This window comes from Herpailurus yagouaroundi, unplaced genomic scaffold, assembly GCF_014898765.1.
Source record: "Herpailurus yagouaroundi ecotype Mexico unplaced genomic scaffold, PumYag 220, whole genome shotgun sequence".
Classification (NCBI taxonomy): Eukaryota; Metazoa; Chordata; class Mammalia; order Carnivora; family Felidae; genus Herpailurus; species Herpailurus yagouaroundi.
In genome coordinates, this window is record NW_024412451.1 from 5,374,784 (window position 1) to 5,399,829 (window position 25,046).

At 53.3% G+C, this 25,046-nt stretch overlaps 3 protein-coding genes and 5 non-coding genes across 12 annotated transcripts; all 8 read left to right on the plus strand.

Moving 5' to 3' along the window:
- The first annotated feature begins 209 nt into the window (after positions 1-209).
- Positions 210-16,013, plus strand: RPL13A (ribosomal protein L13a). Of its 2 annotated transcripts, XM_040457748.1 has the most exons (8): positions 12,220-12,285; positions 13,912-13,984; positions 14,406-14,471; positions 14,653-14,754; positions 14,946-15,031; positions 15,209-15,268; positions 15,566-15,688; positions 15,898-16,013. In XM_040457748.1, the coding sequence occupies exons 1-8, from the start codon at positions 12,271-12,273 to the stop codon at positions 15,982-15,984; spliced, it is 612 nt and encodes a 203-aa protein (XP_040313682.1). In that variant the 5' UTR covers positions 12,220-12,270; the 3' UTR covers positions 15,985-16,013. The 2 variants fall into 2 exon arrangements, with proteins under 2 accessions (XP_040313684.1, XP_040313682.1); XM_040457750.1 differs by lacking the exons at positions 12,220-12,285; positions 13,912-13,984; positions 14,406-14,471 and adding an exon at positions 210-216.
- On the plus strand, positions 3,454-11,270 carry FLT3LG (fms related receptor tyrosine kinase 3 ligand). Of its 4 annotated transcripts, none has more exons than XM_040457745.1 (8): positions 3,454-3,561; positions 3,875-3,941; positions 4,718-4,828; positions 5,017-5,070; positions 5,292-5,435; positions 5,976-6,060; positions 7,552-7,736; positions 11,041-11,270. In XM_040457745.1, exons 2-8 carry the CDS (start codon positions 3,909-3,911, stop codon positions 11,251-11,253), a joined length of 825 nt encoding a protein of 274 aa, XP_040313679.1. In that variant the 5' UTR covers positions 3,454-3,561; positions 3,875-3,908; the 3' UTR covers positions 11,254-11,270. The 4 variants fall into 4 exon arrangements, with proteins under 4 accessions (XP_040313679.1, XP_040313677.1, XP_040313680.1 ...); XM_040457743.1 differs by having other exon boundaries at positions 3,455-3,561; positions 5,922-6,060; XM_040457746.1 differs by having other exon boundaries at positions 3,455-3,561; positions 7,555-7,736.
- RPS11 (ribosomal protein S11) lies at positions 8,667-25,046 on the plus strand. Its single transcript, XM_040457751.1, has 7 exons — positions 8,667-8,672; positions 10,182-10,187; positions 23,010-23,024; positions 23,676-23,807; positions 23,985-24,060; positions 24,323-24,452; positions 24,871-25,046. Exons 3-7 carry the CDS (start codon positions 23,010-23,012, stop codon positions 24,992-24,994), a joined length of 477 nt encoding a protein of 158 aa, XP_040313685.1. The 5' UTR covers positions 8,667-8,672; positions 10,182-10,187; the 3' UTR covers positions 24,995-25,046.
- LOC121019053 (small nucleolar RNA Z195/SNORD33/SNORD32 family) lies at positions 14,031-14,114 on the plus strand. The gene has a single exon (XR_005785416.1). It is a non-coding gene; the product is annotated as a small nucleolar RNA Z195/SNORD33/SNORD32 family (small nucleolar RNA).
- Positions 14,793-14,877, plus strand: LOC121019052 (small nucleolar RNA Z195/SNORD33/SNORD32 family). Its single transcript, XR_005785415.1, has one exon. It is a non-coding gene; the product is annotated as a small nucleolar RNA Z195/SNORD33/SNORD32 family (small nucleolar RNA).
- Positions 15,068-15,138, plus strand: LOC121019054 (small nucleolar RNA SNORD34). Its single transcript, XR_005785417.1, has one exon. It is a non-coding gene; the product is annotated as a small nucleolar RNA SNORD34 (small nucleolar RNA).
- Positions 15,340-15,426, plus strand: LOC121019056 (small nucleolar RNA SNORD35). Its single transcript, XR_005785419.1, has one exon. It is a non-coding gene; the product is annotated as a small nucleolar RNA SNORD35 (small nucleolar RNA).
- On the plus strand, positions 24,140-24,225 carry LOC121019055 (small nucleolar RNA SNORD35). The gene has a single exon (XR_005785418.1). It is a non-coding gene; the product is annotated as a small nucleolar RNA SNORD35 (small nucleolar RNA).

Consider the following 25,046-nt stretch of genomic DNA (forward strand, 5'->3'; position numbering starts at 1 on the left):
GAAAATACCTGCCTGGCGTGACCAGCTACGCCAGGCTGAACAGGAAGTGAGATAAAGAGGGCAAGGAGGGGGGCGCCTGGGTGGCGCAGTCGGTTGAGCGTCCGACTTCAGCCAGGTCACGATCTCGCGAGATCTCGCGTGATCTCGCGTGAGTTCGAGCCCCGCGTCGGGCTCTGGGCTGATGGCTCAGAGCCTGGAGCCTGTTTCCGATTCTGTGTCTCCCTCTCTCTCTGCCCCTCCCCCGTTCATGCTCTGTCTCTCTCTGTCCCAAAAATAAATAAATGTTGGAAAAAAAAAAAGAGGGCAAGGAGGAGAGAGGGATGATACCACAGGTTGGGTGAGGCCTTGCTGCAGTAACAACCCCCAGACCTTTGCGGTCAACAACCACAAAGTTCATTTCTTGCTCACGGTAACCTGTCCATCAAGGGGCGGTAGGGGCCCTCCGTTCATCAGAGCCACGCAGGGACCCAGGCTGACTGTGGCCCGATCTCAAAGTGGCTTGTGTCATCACAGAGCCACTCCCTGACCCACTTAATCCTCATCCAGAAGTGACACTCGGCACCTCCACCCTCCTTTCATTGGCCAAAGGGAGTCACGTGACTGTGCCTGAGTTCCACGGGGCACATGGTCCTAGACTCCTGCAGAGGAAGGCCCCCGGATGTTTGTGAACAATTCTTCCGGGGATGGGTGGGCCAAGCACGAGCTTCAGAGAAGCACGGATGTGGAAGGGACCTTATATTTTCTCATTTACCTCCAGGCTGGAGTCGAAGAAACTGAGGCTTGAGGATAAGGGGCTGGCCAAGCTCCCACAATGACCCAGCCAGAGCTAAAAGTCTTATTTGCCAGGCCTGATGCAACAAGACCTATTCCCCAAGTCCCCTTGGGTCGCGGGCCCTGGCAGGACAAAGCCAGAGGCCCAGAGGACGGTCAGACCCCAGCAACACAACAAGCTCCTGGCCTGTGCCAGGGAGACCCATAATCTGTGCGACTGTGGAGGGGACACGGGGGGGGGGGGCAACCACCTGGAGACTGAGGATCTTATAAGAGTTTTGGTGTGGGCAAACGGGGAGGAGATAAAGAGGAAGTGAGTGGCACGGCAGAAGGGCTAGAAAGCTGTTCCAAGGGCAATAGGGAGCCACAGAAGGTGTGTGAGCAGAAGAGAGGTAGGTAGGCTCAGCTCTGGTTGGAAGATACCACATAACCTGAGGTGACAGGTGTTACGATATGAGAAGGAGCTCAGGGTACCCAGAGATGTCACCCTATCCAACCCGAGTGCGCATGTGCAAGGGGAGGGTGAGGGACGGCGGCCACCTTCCCAGGGAAGGTGCCGTGTGCGTTCAGGGTTTTTTTTTTTTTTTTCCGGCTTTGTTGAGGTATTATTGACAAAGGTTGCATCTATTTCGGTGATACGACCTGATTTTTTTAAGTGTATAAAACGTGTTTACTATACCTATACATCGTGAAACAGTTAACCGTAATCAACTTAATGAACACATCCATTGCCTCACAAAGTCACCTTTTCTGTGTGCGATGAGAACATTGAAGATCCACTCTCTTAGCTCAGTGCCTCTGGAAAAAAAAAAAAAAAAATTCCGATATATTCAAAAGCAAAACAAACGTTTCTCCTAGGAAATTTCAAATGTACCATACGGTTTTGTTAATGATAGGCACCATGCTGTATTAGAGCCTCGGAACTTTACTCATCTTAAAACTGAAACTTTGTACTTTTTGGACCAACATCTCCCCGTTTCCCCTACTGGCAGCCCCCCCTCCCCCGCCCCTGGCAACCAGCGTTCTACTCTCTGACTCTATGAATCGACTTTTTTAGATTCCACGTAGAAGTGATTCCATACATGATTTGTCTTTCTCTGTCTGGCTTAATTCACGTAGCACAACGCCTTCCAGATTTATTATCTGCGATGTTGCAAACAGCAGGATTTCCTTGTTTTTGTAGCTGAGTAATTTTTTTTTTTTTTAATTTTTAACATGTTTATTTATTTTGAGAGAGTGCAAGGGAGGGGAGAGGCAGAGAGAGGGAGACACAGAATCCGAAGCAGGCTCCAGGCTCGGAGCTGTCAGCATAGAGCCCGACTCCGGGCTCGAGCCCACGAACTGTGAGATCGTGATCTGAGCCGAAGTCGGACGCTTCACCGGTTGAGCCACCCAGGCGCCCCTGTAGCTGAATAACATTCTATTGTGTATATATACCACATTTTCTTCATCCATTCATCCATCAGTGGACACTTAGGTTATACCTTGGCTATCGTGGGTAAGCCACGTGAACACGTGAGTGCAGATATCTCTTTGAGAGACTGATTTCATTTCCTTTGGAGAAATAACAGACGTGGCATTGCTACATCATATTACTTCTTTATTTATTTGGAAAGTTTATTTATTTTGAGAGAGCGCAGGCAGGAGGGGCAGAGAGGGAGAGGGGGAGAGAATCCCAAGCAGAAGGAACAGCATGTGCAAAGGCCCAGAGGTGGGAAACAGCCCGGCGGGGGAGGGGGGGCGGGGGGGGGGCTGTAGTGGTTTGAATAGTGCCCCCCCCAAAAGATACGTCCCTGTCCTCACCTCTGGAACCTATGAATGCGACCTTCTCTGGAAAAACAGTCCTTGCAGATATAATTAACTTAGGGATCTCGAGATAACATCCTGAGTTGGGGCGTCCTGGGTGGCTCGGTTGGTTAAGTGCCTGGCTTCAGCTTAGGTCATAATATCACAGTCCAGAGCCTGCTTGGGATTCTCTCTCTCCCTCTCTCTTTGCCTCTCTCTCACTCGCTCGCTCTCAAAATAAATAAACTTAAAAAACAAAAAAAAAACATCATCCTGAGTTATCCGAGTGGGCCCAACATCTAATGACAAGTGTCCTTATAAGAGACACCCAGAGGGGAGACACTTCTAGAGAAGGCCAGGTGAAGACAGAGGCAGAGATGGAGATATGCAGACACAAGCCAAGGAACCCCGGAGCTCCCAGGGGCTACGCTTAGGCCACGCATCCAATGTGGAGATGGCGTTGTGGCTGAAGCAGTCGGGGGTCCCCGCGGAGGCCAGGGCTGAGCAGTAGCAACGGCAGCAAGGAGGTCTGCGGGCGACGCACGGGGTGGGGGCGCCCTCTGTCGGCTCCACTCGCACCCCTCACCTGGACGACGCCCCCCACACACAGCCCCCTTCTCTCTGTCTCCCCTCTTTCTCCCCTCCCAGCTCTCCTTCCATCTCTTCCAGCGCTCGGCCCTCCTCCTTCTGACTCCTGTGCGCATCTCGGACCAGCCTTCCCCATTCCAGGAGAGGATGAAGTCCTCAGGGCGACCTTCTCCTTGCCCCGTGTGCATTGGTTCTGGCTGGAGCCCGCTCCCCATTCGCTGTGGGTCCCACCGGGGAATCGACCCAACTCGGTGCTCCGGGGCGCGCGTGAGACGCCACCTGTCACCACCAGGTGGCGCCCGTTGCCTCAGCCCGATCCACCCCGGGCTCACTATCGCCCCCCAAAATTTCCTTTCGCTTTCGATCTCTGGCTGTCACCCGGCCTGGCCCCTTCCACGCCCAGCCGGGGCAAGCCTGGTGCGTGAGGAGAAATGGACTCCGGGTCCCCGAGGGGCGGGGCTGGGGTCCCCCTCCTGGCTGAGGGAGGAGGGATGGGGGTCAGGTTCCTGGGTCCCTGGCCTGGGGAGGGTTCCGGGGACCGGACGTCGGGGTTCTTAGAAGGGGAGATGAGTTTTCACCGTAACTGGGGCTCATGCAGGAAGCCCGAGGGAGTAGGAGGCGGAAACTTAGCCACATCAAGGAGCCGAGGGAGGGGTGGGGAGGTGAAGGGGCGGGTGAGGAAGGGGCTGGGGTGTGGGGGTCTGAGACTCCCTCTTCTGTCCCTTCCAAGATCTGGCCATAGGCATGAGGGGCCTCCGGCCGAGATGATAGTGCTGGCGCCAGCCTGGAGCCCAACTGTGCGTATACCTGGGGGGCAAGCTGGGGGAGAGGCAGAGCCGGATCAAAATGGGCAGATCTGAGAGAGGAGATGGACAGAGGTGGGGGACCTAGACAGGGGCTGGAACACGCACAGAGCGGGGGGACATAGGGGCAGGGGAGAGACGGACAAGGGTGGGGGACACGTACAAAAGAGAGGGACATGGACAGAGGTGGGAGACACAGACAGGGGTGGGGGACACGGACAGGGGTGGGGAACATGTATAGAGGAGGGGGACACGGGGCAGGGAAGAGACGGACAATGGTGGGAGACATGCACAGAGGAGGGGGACTTGGACAGGGGTGGGGGACAGCGACAGGGGTACGGGAGAGATGGACAGGGTCGGGGAAGAAATGGAGGTACAAATGGGGAAGGCAGGACCCACGTGGAGAAAGAGGTGAGCAGGACCGAGAGGGGCAGGTAGGTGGACAGAGAGAGAAAGTCCCGGGCTGAGGTGAGCAGACACGGGGAGCCGTGGGCGCAGCGGGGAAATGGGGAGCTGGGGGGACGGACGGGGCCAGCATCGGATACAGGCAGAGAGGAAGCGTGGGGGGGGGGGGGCTGCTCCGAGACGGGCACGGGAGCCCCAAGCAGGAAGGCCGACTGCTGGATGAGAGGGAAGGAGACCTGGGAAGGGAGAAAGAGGGGAGACAGAGAGAAGGGGGCCGGGGTTGGGGGGGGGGGGGGGTGAGTGCCCAGGTGAGGGGTGCGTGTGGAGCCAACAGAGGGCGCCCCCACCCCGTGCCTCGCCCGCAGACCTCCCTGCTGCTGCTGCTACTGCTCAGCCCTGGCCTCCGCGGGTCCCCCGACTGTTCCTTCAGCCACAGCCCCATCTCCTCCACCTTCAAGGTCACCATCCGAAAGCTGGTGAGGGCCCGGTCCCATCGTCTCCGGTGCGCCTTTCTGCGCCCACTGGGGCTAAGTTCCCCCCTCTAGGTGTCTGGCTCTCTGTCCCTTTCTCTCTGGCTCTCTGTCCCCCACTCTCTCTCTCTGGGTCTCCATAGTTCCGTTTTTCTCCTGTCTTCAGCCGGGTCTGACCCTGTTTTCTCCCATAGTCTGATTACCTGCTTCAGGATTACCCAGTCACCGTCGCCTCCAACCTACAGGACGTGAGTCGCAGATGGGAGGGGCTGGGGCGGGGGTAGACTCAGGAAGCACCACCCCTGGCGGGGGGGGGGGGGGGGGAGGAAATCGCCAGCCGGCCGACCTGCCCCTTCCTCCCCTGGGGTGCAGGACCCCAGGCCCTGGCCCCTCATCCTAACAGCCCCACCAGCACCGGCCCCCAGCCCCCTCCGCCGGCGGGCCCCCGAACTTGGGTTTTCTCTCCCAGGACGAGCTCTGTGGGCCATTTTGGCACCTGGTCCTGGCCCAGCGCTGGATGGGTCGGCTCAAGGCTGTGGCTGGGTCCCAGATGCAAAGCCTGCTGGAGGCGGTCAACACCGAGATACATTTTGTCACCTTGTGTGCCTTCCAGGTTAGCCCTGAACTTGGGAGACAGCTAGGGGAGTGCGTGAAATGCCTTCCTAGGGCTTACTTACTGGAGATTTCTTTAGACTGGCAACCCACGGGTGGTGGGGCTGGAACCCCAGTCCCCCTGGGGGGGCCCACTGCTGAAAAGAACGCTTCCCTGGGCACTGAAAGATGGCGAGGGTCCTGGGCCTAATGCTCCAGTTCTGAGTTGATTTCTCAGGCCCGTTACTGGGTGTTGCTGAGGGGTTCTCTCCCCTAGCAACCAGAAGGAGGCGATCCAAACCCCCTCGGGACCCAGATCTGACTGGGCCCGCTCGCTGTGCATCGCTAAGGACATCTCCCCTTAGCAATCCTGGGGGCAGGGGTCCAAACTCTCCCTCGGAGAACCTCAAGGGACCCTGTTAGGCATTGCCAGGCAGGGAAGGCCCTTGGCCTGAGCGGAGGGTGATGAGGGTGATGCGGTGGTGACGTCTCCCTCCCCTGCCCCCAGCCCCTCCCCAGCTGTCTTCGATTCGTCCAGACCAACATCTCCCACCTCCTGCAGGACACCTCCGAGCAGCTGGTGGCCTTGAAGCCCTGGATCACCCGCAGGAATTTCTCGGGGTGCCTGGAGCTACAGTGTCAGCCCGGTAAAGCCCCCCCAAGCCCCCCAAGCCCCCACCTCCTACCCTCACCTCTCGCATCCCACAGCCCCTCACCCCTTCCCCTCAGGCCATCCCAGACCCTGTTCTGCTCCCATTGGCTGTGTGACCTTGGGGCATGTCCCCCCAAGTTCATTCCTCTTTCTAGGCCTCAGTTTACCCATCTCTGAGAAGGGAACAGTCATCCCTGCCTTTTTCTTTTTTTTTTTTCCAGGTTTTTTTTTTTTTCCAAGTTTCACTTATTTATTTTGAGAGAGAGAGAGAGAGAGAGTGAGCACAAGCAGGGGAGGGACAGAGAGAGGGAGAGGCGAATCCCAAGCAGGCTCTGTGCTATCAGCGAGGAGCCCAATTCAGGGCTCGAACCCAGGCCCATAAATAAATAGGCTCTTGCAAAAATAAATAAATAATTATTTAGTGTGACATTTCATGTCCTTTGTCCCCTCTTAAATCTTTAGGAACCAGTGTGCATTTCACACTGCTGACGCATGTGAATTCAGACTCTTCGTAGGAGGTGTGTCAACAGTTGCTGCGGGAGGAGACTCAGCAACTCTAAAGGATCAATGGGGTGGGCGCCTGGGTGGCTCAGTCGGTTGGGTGTCCGACTTCGGCTCAGGTCATGATCTCGCAGTGTGTGGGTTCGGGCCCCGCGTCGGGCTCTGTGCTGACAGCTCGGAGCCCGGAGCCTGCTTCGAATTCTGTGTCTCCCTCTCTCTCTGCCCCTCCCCCGTTCATGCTGTGTCTCTCTCTGTCTCAAAAATAAATAAACGATAAAAAAAAATTTTTTTTTTTAAAAATAGGAAAACAGCTGAGTATAAGGAGCCCTATGCAGGCAAATTACAACAGGGTGATGGAAGCATGGTCTGAGGTGGTTGGCTGGAAAGTCACTGAAAGTTGAGAATGAGGGAACAGCCAGTGCGAAGGCCCTGAGGCAGAAACCTGCCTATGTGTTTAAGGAAGAGTGAAGGGACACATGTGGCTGGAGCCCAGTGGGTGAAGGGAAGAGAGAACAGGGTGAGCGTATACAGGGAAGGGTCTTTGACCGTTTTATTATCTGCCCATTTGTCAATTTGTCATTTGGCCAGATATTTAATTTATGAAATTAAGCTATTATAATATTACTTAATGAGCACTAAGTAGTAGGGTCTGGCAATAAATAAGACAGATAAGGTTCCTGTCACCCGCATGGAGCTCACAGCCGATTGGAGGAAAAAGAGGAATAAACAAATCAAAACATAAGCCCTAGAAATATATTTCTCCAGGGGCTCCTGGGGGGGCTCAGTCGGTTGAGTGTCCGACTTTGGCTCAGGTCATGATCTCGCGGTTCATGGGTTCGAGCCCTGCGTTGGGCTCTGTGCTAATGGCTCAGAGTCTGGAGCCTGCTTCAGATTCTGTGTCTCCCTCCCTCTCTCGGTCCCTCCCCTGCTCTGCCCTGCTCTGACCCAGCCCTTCTCCTCACTCACCCAGCCTTCTCTCTCCCAGCAGACTCCTCCACCCCACTGCCCCCAAGGAGCCCCAGGGCCTTGGAGGCCACAGCCCTGCCAGCCCCTCAGGCCCCTCTGCTGCTCCTCCTGCTGCTGTTGCCTGTGGCTCTCTTGCTGATGTCCGCTGCCTGGTGCCTGCACTGGCGAAGGAGGAGATGGAGAACGCCCTACCCCAGGGAGCAGGTGGGCCAGCAGAATGGAGAGAGGGCTTGGGGAGGTCTGAGGGGATGACACTGACCCTGTGGAGGCCACAGGCGCTTACGCCTCCAGGCTCCGCGATGTGCTGCCTCTGTGGCTCGTTGAGCATTGACTCGGCTCGGTGAATCCTTCACCAAGCCCAGCACTCTGGACTTTGTGGGGGGGGGGGGGCGGGGGGGCTAGGGGGGGAGTGTGCTCTGGATGAGGAAGACCACTCTGGGGCCATGATGACCAGACAGACTGGATGCTGGGTGAGGGTCCCGGGAGAGAGGACAAGGCCTGAGTCAGGGCCAGGACTGGCACCTCCATGGGGATGGAGAGAAGGGGACAGGCAGTTTCAAGATTCAGGGATCAAGAAGGACAGGGCGGGGGCACCTGCGTGGCTCAGTCAGTGGAGCAGGCGACTCTTGATCCCCAGGTTGTGAGTTCGATCCTCACGTTGGGTGTAGCGATTACTTAAAAAGAAAATCTTAGGGGGCACCTGGGTTGCTCAGTTGGTTACGTGTCGAACTTCAGCTCTGTCATAATCTCACTGTCATAATCTCACAGTTCATGCGTTCGAGCCTCGCATCGGGCTCTGTGCGTGCTGACAGCTCAGAGCCTGGAGCCTGCTTGGGAGTGTGTGTGTGTGTGTGTGTGTGTGTGTGTGTGTGTGTGTGTGTGTCTGCCCCTCCCCCACTGGCACTCTGTCTCTCAAAAAATGAATAAACATTAAAAAAATGTTTAAATAAAATAAAATAGGGGCACCTGGGTGGCTCAGTCGGTTAAGCGTCCGACTTTGGCTCAGGTCATGATCTCACGGTTTGTGAGTTCAAGCCCCGCATCGGGTTCTGTGCTGACAGCTCAGAGCCTGGAGCCTGGGCTGACCCAGGATGGGTCTGTGTCTCCCTCTCTCTCTGCCCCTACCCCCACCTGTGCTCTGTCTCTCTCTATCAAAAATAAATAAATGTAAAAAAAAATAAACGATAAAATAAAATCTTTAAAAAGCACATCTTTAAAAAACAAGACAAAAAGAACAGGGCTGCAGGTTGACAGGCTTGGGCAGGTGGCACAGAGGACCCTGGGTCTGGCCCAGTGGGGAACCTGAGGGACAAGGGAGATTAGGGAAAGAGAGTGAGCTCAGCGGGACCTGGGTGCATGAGGGGGCCCCAGGGGAGACATTCGGCTACAGGAGTGTGCAAGCCAGGAGAGAGTAGCCTCCTGAAGCAGGCGGAGGGGACCATCTTTGCAAAGACTTCCAGGTGTGAAAAGGCTGTGAGCGGAGTGTGGGTGTGAAAATCTAGGCCTCAAACACCAAGCAAGGGAGCTGGGACTTCCTGCCAGGGTAGCAGGGAACCAGGGGAGGTGAGTGATGGAAAAAAGAAGGTGAGAACAGGTGTGAGGGCAGGAGGCAGGTGGGCCAGGAGGGAGAAAGGACAGAAAGCCTTAGTGGGTTCCTGATGGGCCCAGAGGACTCTGAGAAGAAGCAGTTTGCAGTAATTGTTCACACATATAATGCCTTAGAGTTATGGACCTTATGCTGGGGCTTTCTACGAATTAACCTACTTAATTGAGAAGCTAGTGTCATTTTTATTTTGTTTCAGAGAGGCTGAAACCAAGGCACAGAGAAGCAAATAATTTGCCAAAAGTCACACAGCACATGAGTGACAGAGCCAAGACTTGACTCTGGGCTTTCTGGGCATCTAAGCCTTTCCCTCTTCTGCCTCAGTTTCCTTATCTGTACAAAAGACTCTAATAATATTCTTTCTACCATAGAGTTGTCTGGAAGTTAAGTGGCACACACAAAGCCCTCAGAGCAAGGCTGTCCAACAGAAATAGAACACAAGCCACACATGTCATTTAAAACTTTCTAATAGTTGGGGCACCTGGCTCTCTCAGTCAGTAGAGCATGTAACGCTTGATCTCAGGGTTGTGAGTTCGAGCCCCACATTGGGCATGTAGATTACTTAGAAAAAAAAAAAAACAACTTTCTAGTAGCCACATTTTTTTAAATTAAATTTAATTTTTTTTAGCGTTCATTCATTTTGAGAGGAGAGGGGAGGGGCAGAGAGAAAGGGAGAGAGAGAGAATCCCAAGCAGGCTCCACACTGTCAGCGCGGAGCCCCATGCAGGGCTCGATCTCACAAACTGTGAGATCATGATCTGAGCTAAAATCAAAAGTCAGACACTTAACACCCAGGCATCCTGTAGCCACATGTTTTTAAGTAAAAAGAAACAGGTAACTTTAATATATTTTATCTCACCCTGTGTATCCAAGATGTTGTCATTTCAACATGTAATCAATATTTTTAAAAATTATTGAGGTAGTTTACTCGTTTTTTTAAATGTTTATTTTTGAGAGAGAGAGACAGCATGAGTGGGGTAGGGGCAGAGAGGGGAGGAGACACAGAATCTGAAGCAGGCTCCAGGCTCCGAGCTGTCAGCACAGAGCCCGATGTGGGGCTTGAACTCCCGAACTTCGAGATTATGACCTGAGCTGAAGTCGGACACTCAACCCACTGAGCCACCCAGGTGCCCCAAGATAGTTTACTCATTCTTTCATACCAAGTCTTTAGAATCCAGTGTGCATGCGACACTAAATTTTTATTACAAATGCTTCATCTGTAGGGGCGCCTGGGGGGCTCAGTCGGTTAAGCGTCTGACCGGCTCAGGTCATGACTTCACGGTTTGTGGGTTTGAGCCCTGCATGGGGGGTGGGGGGGGGGTGGGGATGTGGTGACAGGTGTGGGGGTTGTGGAGCCTGGAGCCTGCTTGGGATTCTGGGTCTCCCTCTCTCTCTGTTCCTCCCCTGCTCTGTCTCTGTCTCTCTCAAAAATAAATAAAGATTAAAAAAAAAAAAAAAAAAAGATCATGACTTGAGCCCAAGTTAGACGCTTAACCAACAACTGAGCCGTCCAGGCGCCCCTACAATTTTTTTTTTTTAAGGCCATCCATTGAGTTTTCCTCCCATCCTTGCTCCTATCCACTCTGCTTCCTGCTCTCCTAAGAAATACACCATTGCCTAAGTTTAAGTTAGGTAAAATGTAACAATCAGCTCCTTAGTTGCCTTGGAATGCTCACCTTCACGTGGGGCTGCCTTGTGGCTGTGATGGGAGAGCTCAGATCCCGCTGCTCCCATCGCTGTCTGAGAGAACTGTCTTGTCTCGGACAGCGATGCCCTAACACAGAGAGCGCTCACTGCAAATGGAATTGTTTTCAGTAGCCCTGCACTTGATCCTCTCCTCTCCTCCCTCCACGGACCCCCGCAAGCAGCCCCGTGAGACAGACACATGTATCATCCCATTTACAGAGGAAGACACTGAGGCCCAGAGAGAGGAATCACCTGCCCGAGGACACAGAGCCGGGACTCGGAGAAAGTCAGCTAGAGACTGGTTCCTTCCTCGACCACGCTGCCCCGCTCACTCTCCCCCCAGGATGGAGGCAACGCCAGCCCCCAACGCCAGACCCAGACCCACCTATCCCCCTCTGTACAAAGTCCTTGTCCCCAGAAAATTGTATATAAATCATCCTTTTCCACCAGCCCTGGCCAGGACTGTCTGTAGGTGGGGCATGGTGTGGACGGGGCAGTTTGCGTGCGAGTCTTGGATTTTCGGTTAACGCAATGCTTCATTCAGTGGCCGTTTTCTGACGCCTCCTGGGGCCCAGAGCCAGTGCATGGCACTGCGGGGACCCAGATGCGAGTCAGAACCCACCCAGCCCCCTCAGGGCTCCTGATCTATGGGGGAGAAGACACGGGACCCCTCTGGGGTCAGTACAGCGTGACACGTTCTGATGGCAGAACAGGCACTGTGGGAGCCCAGAAGAGGTACCCGGCCCAGCCCCAGACACCGGGGAAGCTCTCTGGAGGAAAGGACCCCAGCCAAAAAACACTGGGATTGTGACATGCCAGATATTAGAAGGTGGGGCTGGAGAGGAGGACATCGCAGGTAAGGGACGCAGCAGAAGCCATCTGGAGTCATTCCCTCACACACTCTCAGATCGCATAGGGAAAACGACTTCCACCTGTTTTACAGATGAGGACGTTGAGGTCTAGACAGGCGAGGGGTTTGGCCAGGTCATAAGGAGGCACACCAGGCACTGGACCCAGACCTACCCAGTCTAGACTGGGCCCTGAACAGAAAGCCTCGTTGCCCTCTGCGGGCCACCACGTGCCCTGCAGCCTGCGCTCGCTTTAGCGGGCGAGCCCCCGCCCTAGAGGGAGATTAGCAGCCCCTCAAAAATATGGCGGCCGAGGCTGGCCAGCCCCGCCCCAGCTGAGCCGTCCTACCCCCACGTGATCTCTCGCCCCTCACAGCAATGGCTATCTAAGAGCCGGCGAGAAGAATTGGACCCGGATTGGACAGTCGGGAGACGACCCGCCTTCTAGCGGGGCCTCTCTGCGCACGCGCTAGACGCTTCAACCAATGCAAAGACGGAAAGCTGCCCGCACAGCCCATGCGGCGTCACTTCCTCCGCCCCTGTTTCAAGGGATAAGAAACCCTGCGCAGAGCCTTCCTCCTTTCCTAGGCGGCTGCCGAAGATGGCGGAGGCTCAGGTGCGGGCTCCGCGCGGGCCGGGGAGGCGTGGGGCCGGGTGGGATCCAGGCCCGGGCCGAGTTATACCCTCTTTCCCCTCGTAGGTGTATTGTGAGATCTAATCTAGGTTAATTGAGCGAAACGGGGCAGCTTTTGGTCTAAGAAGAGTCTGCAACGGGGGAAATAGGAGATACACGGGGGGTTTTTTTGGTCGGTGACTGGCTAAAATGCGGCATCGTTCCTCCCTTAGGGGTGATTATGGGGGCTCCCAGCACGGGAAGAGTTAGTTTCAAATTAGGTCTCGTTTGCCTTTGTCCTTTGGCCGAATGAGACCCGTGTGTCCCCAGCGGCGGGGAAGCACGCAGAAAGCGCCTGGGCGGCCTCGCGGCGGTGAGACGCCGAGGACTGACCAACATGCCCCAGTCGCGCGTTGCTTCAACCTCGTGGGACTGCTAATCCGTGTTCTGCAGCTTTGAGCGTTTTTGTAGGAAACTTAGGCAGTGGGTCCAGAGCGTTCTCGCCTACAGGGCGTGCAGGAACGAATTCCTCTTTTTCTTTTGCTCGTTGGGGTTGATTTTAAAGATCTGAAAGGAGGGACCTGTAATAAAAAGGCTCCACAACCCCGAGACCTACACTGTTCTTAAACGGGAGGTGGGGGGGGGGGGAGGTTGGGGACCTCGAGGGACACAGCAGAAGCTTAGGTCTGAGTGCCCGCACTCCTGTCATTTCTTTTCTGTAAAGGAGGGGATGGCTCGGGGAAATGGTCCCCGTGTGAATTTCATGTAAGGAGTCTGAGTGGTTGAGGAAGGAAAAAGCAAGTGTGTGCCCTGGGGAAAGTGGTAGAGAAGTTCTCTGAACACGTGTTCCTGGCACGGCTTGTGTTATATTTTGTGTAATTCCCCTGACCTTCCCATAACGTTCCTGAGGCAGATACTGTTATCCTCATCTTCCAGGTGAGGAGGCTGGAGATTTTTAGCCAAAGTCACATTGTCAGGAAGTCTGGCTTTAGATTCTGTACCCTTCTGCCTTCCAACAATCACAAGTATATAACAAGCACTCGGTAAGAGTGGGGACTTTGCTCGTGGTGAAGAAGCTGAGGATTCGGTGTTGAGCAGTTCACCCAGGGACACAGTTAGTCCATGTAGAACCCAGCACAGGCTTTTGTCTACGCCGCAGAGCCTCACCCACACTGGGCCCGTTTCCTTTGCTATTCAGTTTGTGCTGGAAACGATTTTGCCCTTGAGGTCAGGAGAGAGTGAGTCCGTCAGCATTCCCGCAGCTGGTGTCACCGATGATAAATTCTAACTGGGTCCGTGGACAGAGTGTTGCCAGTCTTTGTTCAAATCCCAGCACGTTCTCTCAGCCTTGAATGTAATCTGGGCTTAAAAAATTCCTGCCCTTCAGGCATCTGTGAGATGTGAGGCAAGGTCTTTGTTTTATTCCATTTACTGAAGTCTCGAGTCCCCCATTTGCTTGCTTGGCCACATCTGTAAAATGGGCCTCGGGTCCTAGTTTCCAGGCGTGCTAATGGATAGGAATTGCTCTGGGGGAGAAGGTGAAAGAACCAAGTAGAAAGCAATGGTTGCTTTGGGGGGTGGGTAGTCAGTGCCGTGGGTGTGTCTAAGCTCTCCCCCCATCTCCACCAGGTCCTGGTGCTCGATGGCAGAGGCCATCTCCTGGGCCGCCTGGCGGCCATTGTGGCCAAACAGGTGCTGCTGGGTAAGTCTGCTCTGCCCCCCCACCCTCCCCGACCGAGTCCCAACCAGAGGTCCGTGATGAGCAACAATCACCATCTTTCGTTTGAGTCTCACGACCATGAGATCAACCCCATGCACCGCTCTGAGACCTGCCAGCCCCTCCCTGTCCCGGGGTCAGGGGCTCCAACATGGAACGTTCTTTTCCTGTTTGGCTGTTAATTTAAGCACAAGTCTAGCTCTGTGACTTGGGTGGGGCAAGGGGATCCCCTGCCAGGGTCTTGGGTTTCTTGTGCCTTACGGTCAGTTCCATACAGGGGAGGATCCCTGTTTCCGGGTCCTCGGCGTAACCGGGCAGGTGTGTGGTGGCCAGTTTGTAGGTAAAGCCCTCGGCTGGCTACCTAGGTTTTGTTCTCCTCCGTCACCTCGTTTTCCTTTTTCTCTAGGCCGGAAGGTCGTCGTCGTGCGCTGCGAGGGCATCAACATTTCTGGCAATTTCTACAGAAACAAGTGTAAGTTCGGACGTGGGAGGAGGGCTAGAGAGGATGGACCTGGGAGAGCCTCAGGCTTCCTTGGCTCCAAAAGTGAGCCCGCAGGTGGTGGGAAGTGCCCGTGTGAGTTCCTAAAAGGCCCCTGGGAGTGTGGATGTGCGTGTGTCTGGGGCTGAGCCTTCACGCTGCTCTCTCCCCGCAGTGAAGTACTTGGCCTTCCTCCGCAAGCGGATGAACACCAACCCATCCCGAGGCCCCTACCACTTCCGCGCGCCCAGCCGCATCTTCTGGCGGACGGTGCGAGGTGAGCTGGGCCCGAGGACCGCAGGCGGGGACGGCCGGGTGGCCAGTGATGAGGACTTCTCCCACTCGTGTTCGAGTTCCCCAACCGTGAGATGACTCCACATGCACTACCATCTGAGGCCGCCTGTGCGCCGGCGGGGCGGGGGTCCTCGTGAGCCCCGGTGAGCGAGCCTGCCGCCCCTCTGCCCACAGGCATGCTGCCCCACAAGACCAAGCGAGGCCAGGCCGCCCTGGACCGCCTCAAGGTGTTTGATGGGATCCCGCCCCCCTACGACAAGGTGAGCGTGACGTTCCCGTGCCACATTCGTGTGCGCAGCGTCCGTGATGTTGCACAGTTGTACCTACATTGTTTGATCCTCGTGAGAACAGCACTGACTGAGACGCTCTTCCAGCCAGCCTTGTCCCCTGTCTGTCCCTCACTCCAGGTTTCTTAAGCCCCTCTCCTTCTCTAACAGAAAAAGCGGATGGTGGTTCCCGCCGCCCTCAAAGTTGTGCGGCTGAAGCCTACACGGAAGGTGAGCTGTCGGTTACATGGAGTGGTCTCGCGGTGGGGGGGGGGGTGGACGGACTTGAGGTCCCGGAGGCTGGCAGATGATGTCTCTTTCTCACGATGGTCTGCGGATGCCACTGCTGGCAGTGCCGACAACGCCAATGGCTCAGCTGATGCCAGGAGGAGGGGGCGGGGAGCCCTTACGGGGGGGCGGCTGTGTCTTGGCTCATGCCTGCTGAGAAAAGCAGGGTCTGCTGTGACAGCTTGTCACCTGTCCCCTAGCCACCCTGGCTCCACTTCACTTCTCCCCCTTCCTCCACAGTTTGCTTACCTGGGGCGCCTGGCTCACGAGGTTGGCTGGAAGTACCAGGCAGTAACGGCCACCCTGGAGGAGAAGCGGAAGGAGAAGGCCAAGATCCATTACCGGAAGAAGAAGCAGCTTGTGGTGAGGATGGGCTGGAAGCTAAGGGCACCAGGCTCGGGCAGGGCCTTTGGGGGCAGGGGCGTGTCTGGATGCGGTGGTTCAGCCCGGGAGGCCTTTCTGAGGCCCAACTGGGGGGGGGGGGGGCGGGGAGTGGGATCGGGTGGGGTCCTGGGAGGAGGAGTGTCCCAGGCGGCAGCCACCAACCGGCATCTGTCCTCCTCACCCCACAGAGGCTACGGAAACAGGCCGAAAAGAACGTGGAAGGGAAAATCAACAAATACACAGAGGTCCTCAAGACCCACGGACTCCTGGTCTGAGCCCAATAAAATTGACTGTTTATTCCTCATGCTTGGCCTGGCCTGCGCTTCCTCCATCGCCGCCCTAGGATGTGGGGGACTCCGGGGGCCCCTGTTTAGGTGCCACAGGCAGCCTGGGCCTTAGAATACTGGGACCACAGGGCTTTAGTCACTGCTGCTCAGGAAGGCCTCCTAAAATGTTCAAACGGCTCTAAGAGCTTTGAGGCATAGATTGCCCGTGACGTCCTCATTCATGAAGTTTTAAGAAGTTGACAGTTGCAACAACTAGGGCAGTTTCACCATTTGCAAAAAAAAAGATACCTGCAAAGTGATCGGAGGGGGACCCCGCGTTGTGCACAGGGTGTGTCCAAACTTCCCACGCGGTCAGGTGCTAACGCTGCAGCTGTTAGGGTGGGGGTGCTGAGGGCCAAGCTTGGTGTCCACAAAGGTATTTGCAGGTGCACACACAGGGAAGGACAGCCGGGGGTCACAGGCACTGCCCCTGGCTTTCCCTGTACTTTGTGATCCCAAACCAATAAATTATTTTTAAAGAAATGTGGTGTCTTGGCAGTGTGTGTCTGCTGCGGAGGGAGGCCCCCTGAGCAAGAAAAGTCCCTTGTCACAACGGTTGCCCTGTAACCTACCCTTCAAGGAATTTCCTCCAGGGTCCCGCGTAGTTCTCAAAACCGCCACGGCCTGAGGTTGCCTAGTGGGTGAAGCTGTCCAGTCAACTGTAAAGTATGGAGTTGCCACCATCTCAGACCCAGTCCCATCCTCGCGGTCCTACGGGCCCTTCTGGTCTGGGCCACACCAGGAAGTCTGGGCTTTTTTGGAAAGAAAGGGACAGGGAATGTTCTGCAAGTAGTAATGCACTGGAAACGGGAATGTTAAATTTCGTGATGCCTTTTTTTTGTTAATGTTTATTTTGGGGAGTGTGCATGAGCAGGGGAGGCGCAGAGCGAGGGAGACCGCGTCTGAAGCAGGCTCTGAGCTGTCCGCACAGAGCCTGACGCTGGGCTCATACCCACAAGCCACGGGATCATGACCTGAGCCGAAGTCAGAAGCGTAATCGCTGAGCCACCCAGGCGCCCCTCCATGATGCTTTGTAAGACAAAAGCTAGACCTTTTAGACCTGGAAGGGTAGACATGGAGCATTTAGCAGCTACCCAGTTAACTGTCACCTGTTAACGTGCCCTTAGGGATTAATGGGCAAGGCTTGAAAACTGTAATGTTTTTTGAGGGAGATCCAAGTGGGGGGAAAGGCGGAGAGGGAGACCTCATCCCAAGCAGGCTCTACCCTGTCAGCACAGAGCTCGATAGGGGCTCAAATCTGCGAACTTGATACCTGGGCCAAGACCAAGACCTGGACGCTTAACTGAGCCACCCTGGTGCCCAATAGTTGGAAATTTTCTAATTTAGGTCAGTATTCAAATGCCTAACGGTGCAAAGAAAACTACTTGAATATGTTAAACATTTCACTGTGTGATTCGCAGGGCAAGTTATAGCTCCCGTGTCCTGTCGTGGTTAATCTTGCCAAGATGTCCAAGCTCAGTGGCTTAGGTTTTCTCTGAGAATCGTTTAACAAATCAGTGGTACCTTTAGCTTCCCCGGGGTTCCCCTTCACCACAGGAGGTGCCTCCAGGAGCGACCAAAAACGACAGAGTTCAAATGCTGTTAACGAAACTGCCTGTTTAAGCAGCACAATATAGTCCCACCAAAAGCAGGATCCCTTAAAAAGATACACTCGGCTTTTTAAACACGTACAACTTGCCACTTGAAAAATCAACGTCGGGGCGCCTGGGTAGCTCAGTCACGCAGCCGACTTTGGTGCAGATGATCTCGAGGTTCGTGAGTGCGAGCCCCACTCAAGGCTCTGTGCTGACAGAGCCTGGAGCCTGCTTTGGATTCTGTGCCTCCCTCTCTCTCTGCCCTTCCCCTACTCACGCTCTCTCTCTCAAAAATAAATACAAACGTTAAAAAAAATTTTTTTTTTCATCTGTAAGAAAAACAAGCCACAGACTGGGAGGAAATGTTTGCAAATCATCTCTTTTGAAGAACTTGTATCCCAGGTGTGGGTGTGTGTGTGGGTGTGTGTGTATAAAGGAAAAAAAAGGAACAACCAAGTAAATTTGAGCAAGAATTTGGAGAACTATATCACCCAAAAAGATCTACAGATGGTCAATGAACACATGAGAAGCTGCTGGACATCATTTACCATTTGAAAATAGACTTTCTGGGCATCCCCTAATCCTTCCTGGCGGGCAATTACGGAGACTCCAACACCCGGGTCAGCTGCAGAAACATTTTCAGAGCTCGATCTTGCAACTCGCCCAACCGCTCACCACCAAGGCACCCCCCGAGCAGCGCGTGGGCACGCCTGGCCCATCTCCGCCAGGTAATAGCAACCTTTCCCATCCTGGGCCATGTGCAGGGTACAAGAGAGGGTCTTATTTTGCTAGGCATTGGGGTGCACCCTGGAGAACGTGAGCTTCTCCAGGTCAAGGAGGGTTTGCATTTCCGCTGTGAAACACTGGTAAGTACGCCTGAAACCCGGCAGGGGCAGGAAATATTCGCTCAAGTGGTAATAACTAGGGTTGGCTGAAGTTGGTTATTGGACATCAAGGCTCTTTGACACTGCAGGTCTGAAAATCAAGGGTAGTGGTCCAACCACGCTTAAAATGAATATAGAAATAGAAACAGGAAAAAAAAAAAAATCAGTGAGTTGCAGGAAGGAAAAGAGAAAGTTAAGTTAGAAAGCATGAGGAAGGAGAGGCCTGGCTGGCTCAATCGGAAAAGCATGCGGTTCTTGATCTTGGGGCTGTGAGTTTGAGCCCCACGTTGGGTAGAGAGATTACTTTAATACATAAACTCAGAAAAAAAGAAAGAGGAAGGAAAGGAAGAGGAGGATAGAGAAACAGGTGTTTGGTCACAGTGCAGAATGTACTTCCTACTGTGGGTTGTGGTCATTAAAAGCTGTGCAGCTAAATATCTCCAAACTGCCCCCACCCCCTTCACGGTGAAGCAGTATTTTTTTTCCCTTTTCCCTTATCATCAAAATCTCACCAGCTATTCTGAGCAAATTGCAAAATACTGAGCATTTTAAAAACCAGAGAGGAAATCACACTTAATCTCACCACCTGGAGATGCAAACCACCAGGGCCAGCATCATGCATTTCCTTCCAGGCTTTTTTCTAAGTCACTTTTGTACATAGTTTAGCACACATTGCAGATAACAACTCTTGAGGCCTGCTTTTTTTTTTTTTAACTAAATATAATAAATCCTTATCAAGTTATTCAAACACTCCAGAAATTACTTTTTTCTTTAAAAAAATAAACCTAATTGGGGCGCCTGGGTGGCTCAATCAGTTGAGCGTCCGATTTCAGCTCAGGTCACGATCTCACAATCTCGCGGTCCGTGAGTTCGAGCCCCGCGTCAGGCTCTCTGGGCTGATGGCTCAGAGACTGGAGCCTGCTTCTGATTCTGTGTCTCCCTCTCTCTCTGCTCCTCCCCCGTTCATGCTCTGTCTGTCTCAAAAATAAGTAAATGTTAAAAATAAATAAATAAATAAATAAATAAATAAAATAAAATAAACCTAATTGCTTCTCGGCCTTTTGGCTAAGATCAAGTGTAAAAAAATAAACCTACTATGAGGTCAGTTGCAGGGGGGTGGGGTGGAATATAGAAGGTTTTAAAACAGAAAAATGAAAAGTCCCTCCCTTCTAATGCTACCGTCAAAGGGACTGAAACAACTACATTTAAAAATGTTTCATATGGGGGTTCCTGGGTGGCTCAGTCCGTTGAGCATCCTACTTCGGCTCAGGTCATGATCTCACAGTTCATGAGTTCGAGCCCTGCATCGGGCTCTCTGCTATCAGTGTGGAGCCTGCTTCAGATCCTCTGTCCCCCATTCTCTCTGCCCTTCCACCACTGGTTCTCTCTCCCTCTCTCTCTCTGCCTCCCTCAAAATAAATAAACTTTAAAAAAAAAGTTTCACTCAGTGGCGCCTGAGTGGCTCAGTTGGTTAAGCGCCCAACTTCGGCTCAGGTCGTGATCTCACAGCTCGTGGGCCCCAGCCCCGCATCCAGCTCTGCCCTGACAGCTTGGCCGGCTCAAGTCAGTGGAGCGTGCAACTCTTGATGTTGGGATTGTGAGTTCAAGCCCCGCCTTGGGTGTACAGATGATCACAACAATAAAATGTTTCAGAACTCACAAAGCTATCAAGTGCAAAAGAAATTTAAGTAATTAAGTTTTTTAATTGGTTTTTGTAAGTTTGTAGTGTTTACATCTCTGAAATTATTAAACAACTTAAAGACTATAAGACTATTATTTATACTTATACATATATGCACATATGTGTGCACGTATGTATATATATATATATATATATACACACACACATATATTTCTCTATAGCAGGGCCGTCCAACAAAATTTTCTGTGTTCATAAAAATGTTATGAATCTTCTCTAATATGCAAGCCACATGTGGCTTTTGGATACTTGACATATGAATAGGGCGGCTGAGGAACTGAGTTTTAAATCCTGTTCAATTTAAATCTAATCTGTATCTCTTAAAGAATGAAGAGCCAAGGGCGCCTGGGTGGCTCAGTTGGCTGAGCGTCCGACTTCAGCTCAGGTCACAAATTCGCTGTCTGTGAGTTCGAGCCCTGTGTCAGGCTCTGTGCTGACAGCTCAGAGCCTGGAGACTGTTTCAAATTCTGTGTCTCCCTCTTCTCTCTGCCCCTCCCCCACTCATGCTCTGTCTCTGTCTCTCTGTCTCTCTCTGTCAAAAATAAATAAACATTAAAAAAATAGTAAAAAATTAAAAAAAGAATGAAAAGCCAGTCAGTTGGTTAAGCCTCTGACTTTGGCTGGGGTCATGATCTCACAATGTGTGAGTTCGTGTGCTGACAGCTCAGAGCCTGGAGCCCGCTTTGGATTCTATGTCTCCCTCTGTCTCTGCCCCTCCCCCGCTCACACTCTGACTGACTCTCTCAAATAAATAAACATTAAACAAAAAAAATTAAAAAAAAGAATGAAGAGCCAGTGGTTGGACTTGCCAGGGCTCGAACCCAGGAACCCAGGAACCCAGGACCTGGAAGCACTGGCTCTGGCACTGAGCTGCACCCCCCACCCCCCACCCCTCCCCAGTCACTCAGATTACATGTAAATAACCATATGTAACTCTTGTCTACATTACTGAACAAGGCAGTCTGTGATACCTACAAATATATATAGTCCACAATTATATCACAGTACCGAGCTGTAAAAAAGGCAGTCATCCCATAGATTGTCAATACATATTTGTTGTTGACTTTGTGGGTCATACTACGCCTTTTGCTCTGCAGTTTGCTTTGTCCATGTATAAATTCATCTGAAGGTAAAATAGTCTGGAAGACACATTGCAAGCTGATAGCAGGATGACAACAGTTGCTTCTAGAGAGGAAAACTGGGTGTGGGTGTCTGGGGGAAGAGTAGGAGAGAGAGCCATTCAATTTTGCAGTTTTGTGGGTTTTTGTTGTTGTTTTTTAAAGAGACAGAGGGTGCGGGAGGGGCAGAGGGAGACAGGGTCAGAAGCAGGAACTGCACTGACAACAGAGAGCCCGATGGGCTCAAACTCACAAATGGGGAGATGGTGACCTGACCTGAGCCAAGATCGAGCGTCAGAGGCTTAACCAACTGAGCCACCCAGGCACCTCTCGCTTTTTATTCTTTCTGAATTTTGTACCATGCGCATGAAATACCTATTCAGAACTGCAAACTTAGAAACAAAATATAGCTGGCAATCTTTTCACCTCTGGATCGATTGATCTACCTCACGTTTATTAAGTGCTTGCAGAATATTCCAAGGTGGAGCCGTGGCGTGATTTATACGGCTGCCTGTAATGGACATTTTGACACATCCCCCAATCCTCCATTCATTCATTGGTGATTTAGTCCACAAGCATAAATTAGGCACCCAGTATAAAACAGCTGCCAGATGCTCTGGAGAACAAAGCAGATAAAGATTCCTGCCTTCAGGGGCGCCCGGGGGGGCTCAGTAGGTTGATTCTTGATTTGGGCTCAGGTCATGATCTCAAGGTTTGTGAGATGGAGCCCCTCAGGGGACTCCGCGCTGACAGCTCAGCGCCTGCCTGGGATTCCTTCTCTGCTTCTCCCCCACTAGTGCTTGTATGCTCTCTTCCTCAAGATAAATACACTTCTAAAAAATTAGATGTAGATGTAAATTAGAGGAGGAAAAGAGGATTCGGCTCTAAGAGCGTAAAATAGAGACAAGAGCCAGATCACAAGGGATTAGCTCCTTCAAATGTCTTGCACCAGTGCCCCAGCTACAGGATAAGTACACAAATTGACAAGGGAGGGTTTGGACTCTCCCGATAGCAATCCTTTGTCAGTTGAATCTGAAAAAACAAAACAACAAAAAACAAAAAACCCTGTTTCGTAAGGCTTTGCTTTCTAAGAATGTATATAAAATAACAAATAAGGGGGATTCTGGCTGGCTCAACAACGTTCATTAAATTTGAACAAACAAAAAAACCACTCTCGGTTAACGCCCGCCCCTCACAAAGACGGCGGTGCCGTTACCCAAGCTCCTAAGACCCTCCAGCCGCGTGCCCCGCAAAAAGATGGCCGCCACCGCATCGCGTTTGAATTCTGCAGAAACGAAGGCACGCGGTCCTCAAATCCCACGTGATTTCAGCCCCGCCGAACCCTGACCACCTCCCTGTAACTCTCGCGATAATGTAGGCAGGCTCAAGGCTGGCCTTGCCTTCCCAACGTGAACTAGGGCGCCCAGCGCAGTCGCGGCCTGACTTTCGCGAGACAGTGTCCGCCGCTTCCCGACCCTCGGCCCTTCATCTTGTGGGGGTCCCTGCAGTCTCCGAATCGCGGGCTGTGTTTGGGCCTCTTGTCAATCACCGTCGCGTCCGAGGCACCGCCCCAAACCGTGCTCCCGCCCCCTTTCGTCACTTCCTCTCTAGCCCCTGTGCGGTCGATAAGGAAACCCGGACGCCGCCGCAGCTTTCCTTTTTCCAGGCGGCCGGGAAGATGGCGGACATTCAGGTGCGGGCTCCGGGCCGCCGCGGAGGTGGCGGGGTCCGGTCCCGGCGTCAGGGGCGCGTCCTGGAGAGAAGGACCCGCGCCCCTGTTTGGGGGTTAATGCAGGGCGGCCTCGATTTTCCAGACATTAATTCGGGCAGAGGGCGCATGTCTGTGAATTAATCTAATTAGCACCGCGTAAATACTAGGGTCTCCCCCACGTGGGGTTTAAGAGAGGCTCAAGCCTTATGAGAGGTATTTTTGGAGGCCTTGGGCCATTGGGTTAATCCAGGAAGCCCATCGTTTTGGTATTTATTTCTGAAGTCGCGTATATCATAGGAGAGAAACCTGAGTGGGCGCCCTTGTGTCTGGGAGAATCTTTGCCAAAAGGTGTACAGGTTGTTAGAGGGATTATTGTTTCTGTCTGAGTTTTAAAGAATGAATTCGGGTGATGGGAAGTGTTTTGGAGCATAAATACGGAGGTGACTCCGGTTCAGAGTTGGGTCTGAACTCAACTCTTGGTGTGACTGTTGTAGATGGTCATTATCCAGGTTTTGGAGGTTGACGTTTAGGGAGTAAAGGCTGGAGAGGGTGGGGTTTGGGGGTTTCTGGGGAGGTTTTCCAGGCCAGGTTGCTGGCTCCGAGAGCTTACCAGCTTGTTCCTCATCCACGTAGACTGAGCGTGCCTACCAAAAGCAGCCAACCATCTTTCAAAATAAGAAGAGGGTCCTGCTTGGAGAAACTGGCAAGGAGAAACTCCCACGATACTACAAAAACATCGGTTTGGGCTTCAAGACGCCCAAGGAGGTAGGGGGTTGGAGGGACTCAGAAGGAAGGAGACCCCAGTGTCCTCCCACGTGGGTACACACGGAGTGGCAGTTCCCGGGGCCGTTGGGAATTGTAGTTTGTGTACCTAAGGCCACACCCCCTGTTTTGTTCAGGAACTACATGTGCCAGGCTCACTCCTTTCTCTCCCTTGTTCAGGCCATTGAGGGCACCTATATTGACAAGAAATGCCCCTTTACTGGTAACGTCTCCATCCGAGGGCGGATTCTGTCTGGTGAGTGAGGACTTCTGGGGGCTTGGGTGAGGACTTCTGTATCTGGGGGACGCTTGGACTCCTGGGTGAGGGGGGCGCTGGCAGATGATGTCTTCTCACGATGGTCTTCAGATGCCCACCACGGGCACTGCTGAGAAAGCCACTTGGCACAGCTGATGTCAGAAGCAGGGTTTGGGATCCCAATTCTCAGCATGTTCTGGGCGGCCCAAGGCTCCCCTTCCCTCCCAAGGGGGCTGACCTACCATCTGACACCTCCCCCCAGGTGTGGTGACCAAGATGAAGATGCAGAGGACCATTGTCATCCGCCGGGACTACCTCCATTATATCCGAAAGTACAACCGCTTTGAGAAACGCCACAAGAACATGTCCGTGCACCTGTCCCCCTGCTTCAGGTGAACATGGCGGGCCCTCGGGTTCCCAGGTGGAGAGGAGGGGGTGGTCTGCACCCGAGTCTGAGTGACCCTGGGACCTGGCCCGGGCTCTCAGGGCGCTCTGGCTGCTGTGTGGGCAGGAAACTATAGGAGACGGTATGAGGAGACCGCTGGAAGCCAGCAGATGTCCTCAGGAACCCCCTGTGTGTGTCAGGTGGAGAGGGTTGATGGCGATCTTCTGCCCTGAGAGGCCCCTTGGAAGGGCTGGAGTGTCCTCTGCGTAGCTTTGAGTTCAGTGCCTTGCACGCTCTGGGGGCAGGTGGGATTGGAAGCTGGAGCTGGGATAGGGTTTGGTGGAGCTCATGCGGACAGGCCTTGGCCTCTAATGGCCTGAGTGGGGCAGCCCAGTGTGTGACACAGCCCCTGCCCACCTCCACAGGGATGTCCAGATCGGCGACATTGTCACAGTGGGTGAGTGCCGGCCCTTGAGCAAGACTGTGCGCTTCAACGTGCTCAAAGTCACAAAGGCCGCTGGCACCAAAAAGCAATTCCAGAAGTTCTGAGACTAGACATCTGTCCACACCCCCGAAGAAAATAAAGTTATTTTCCCAGTCA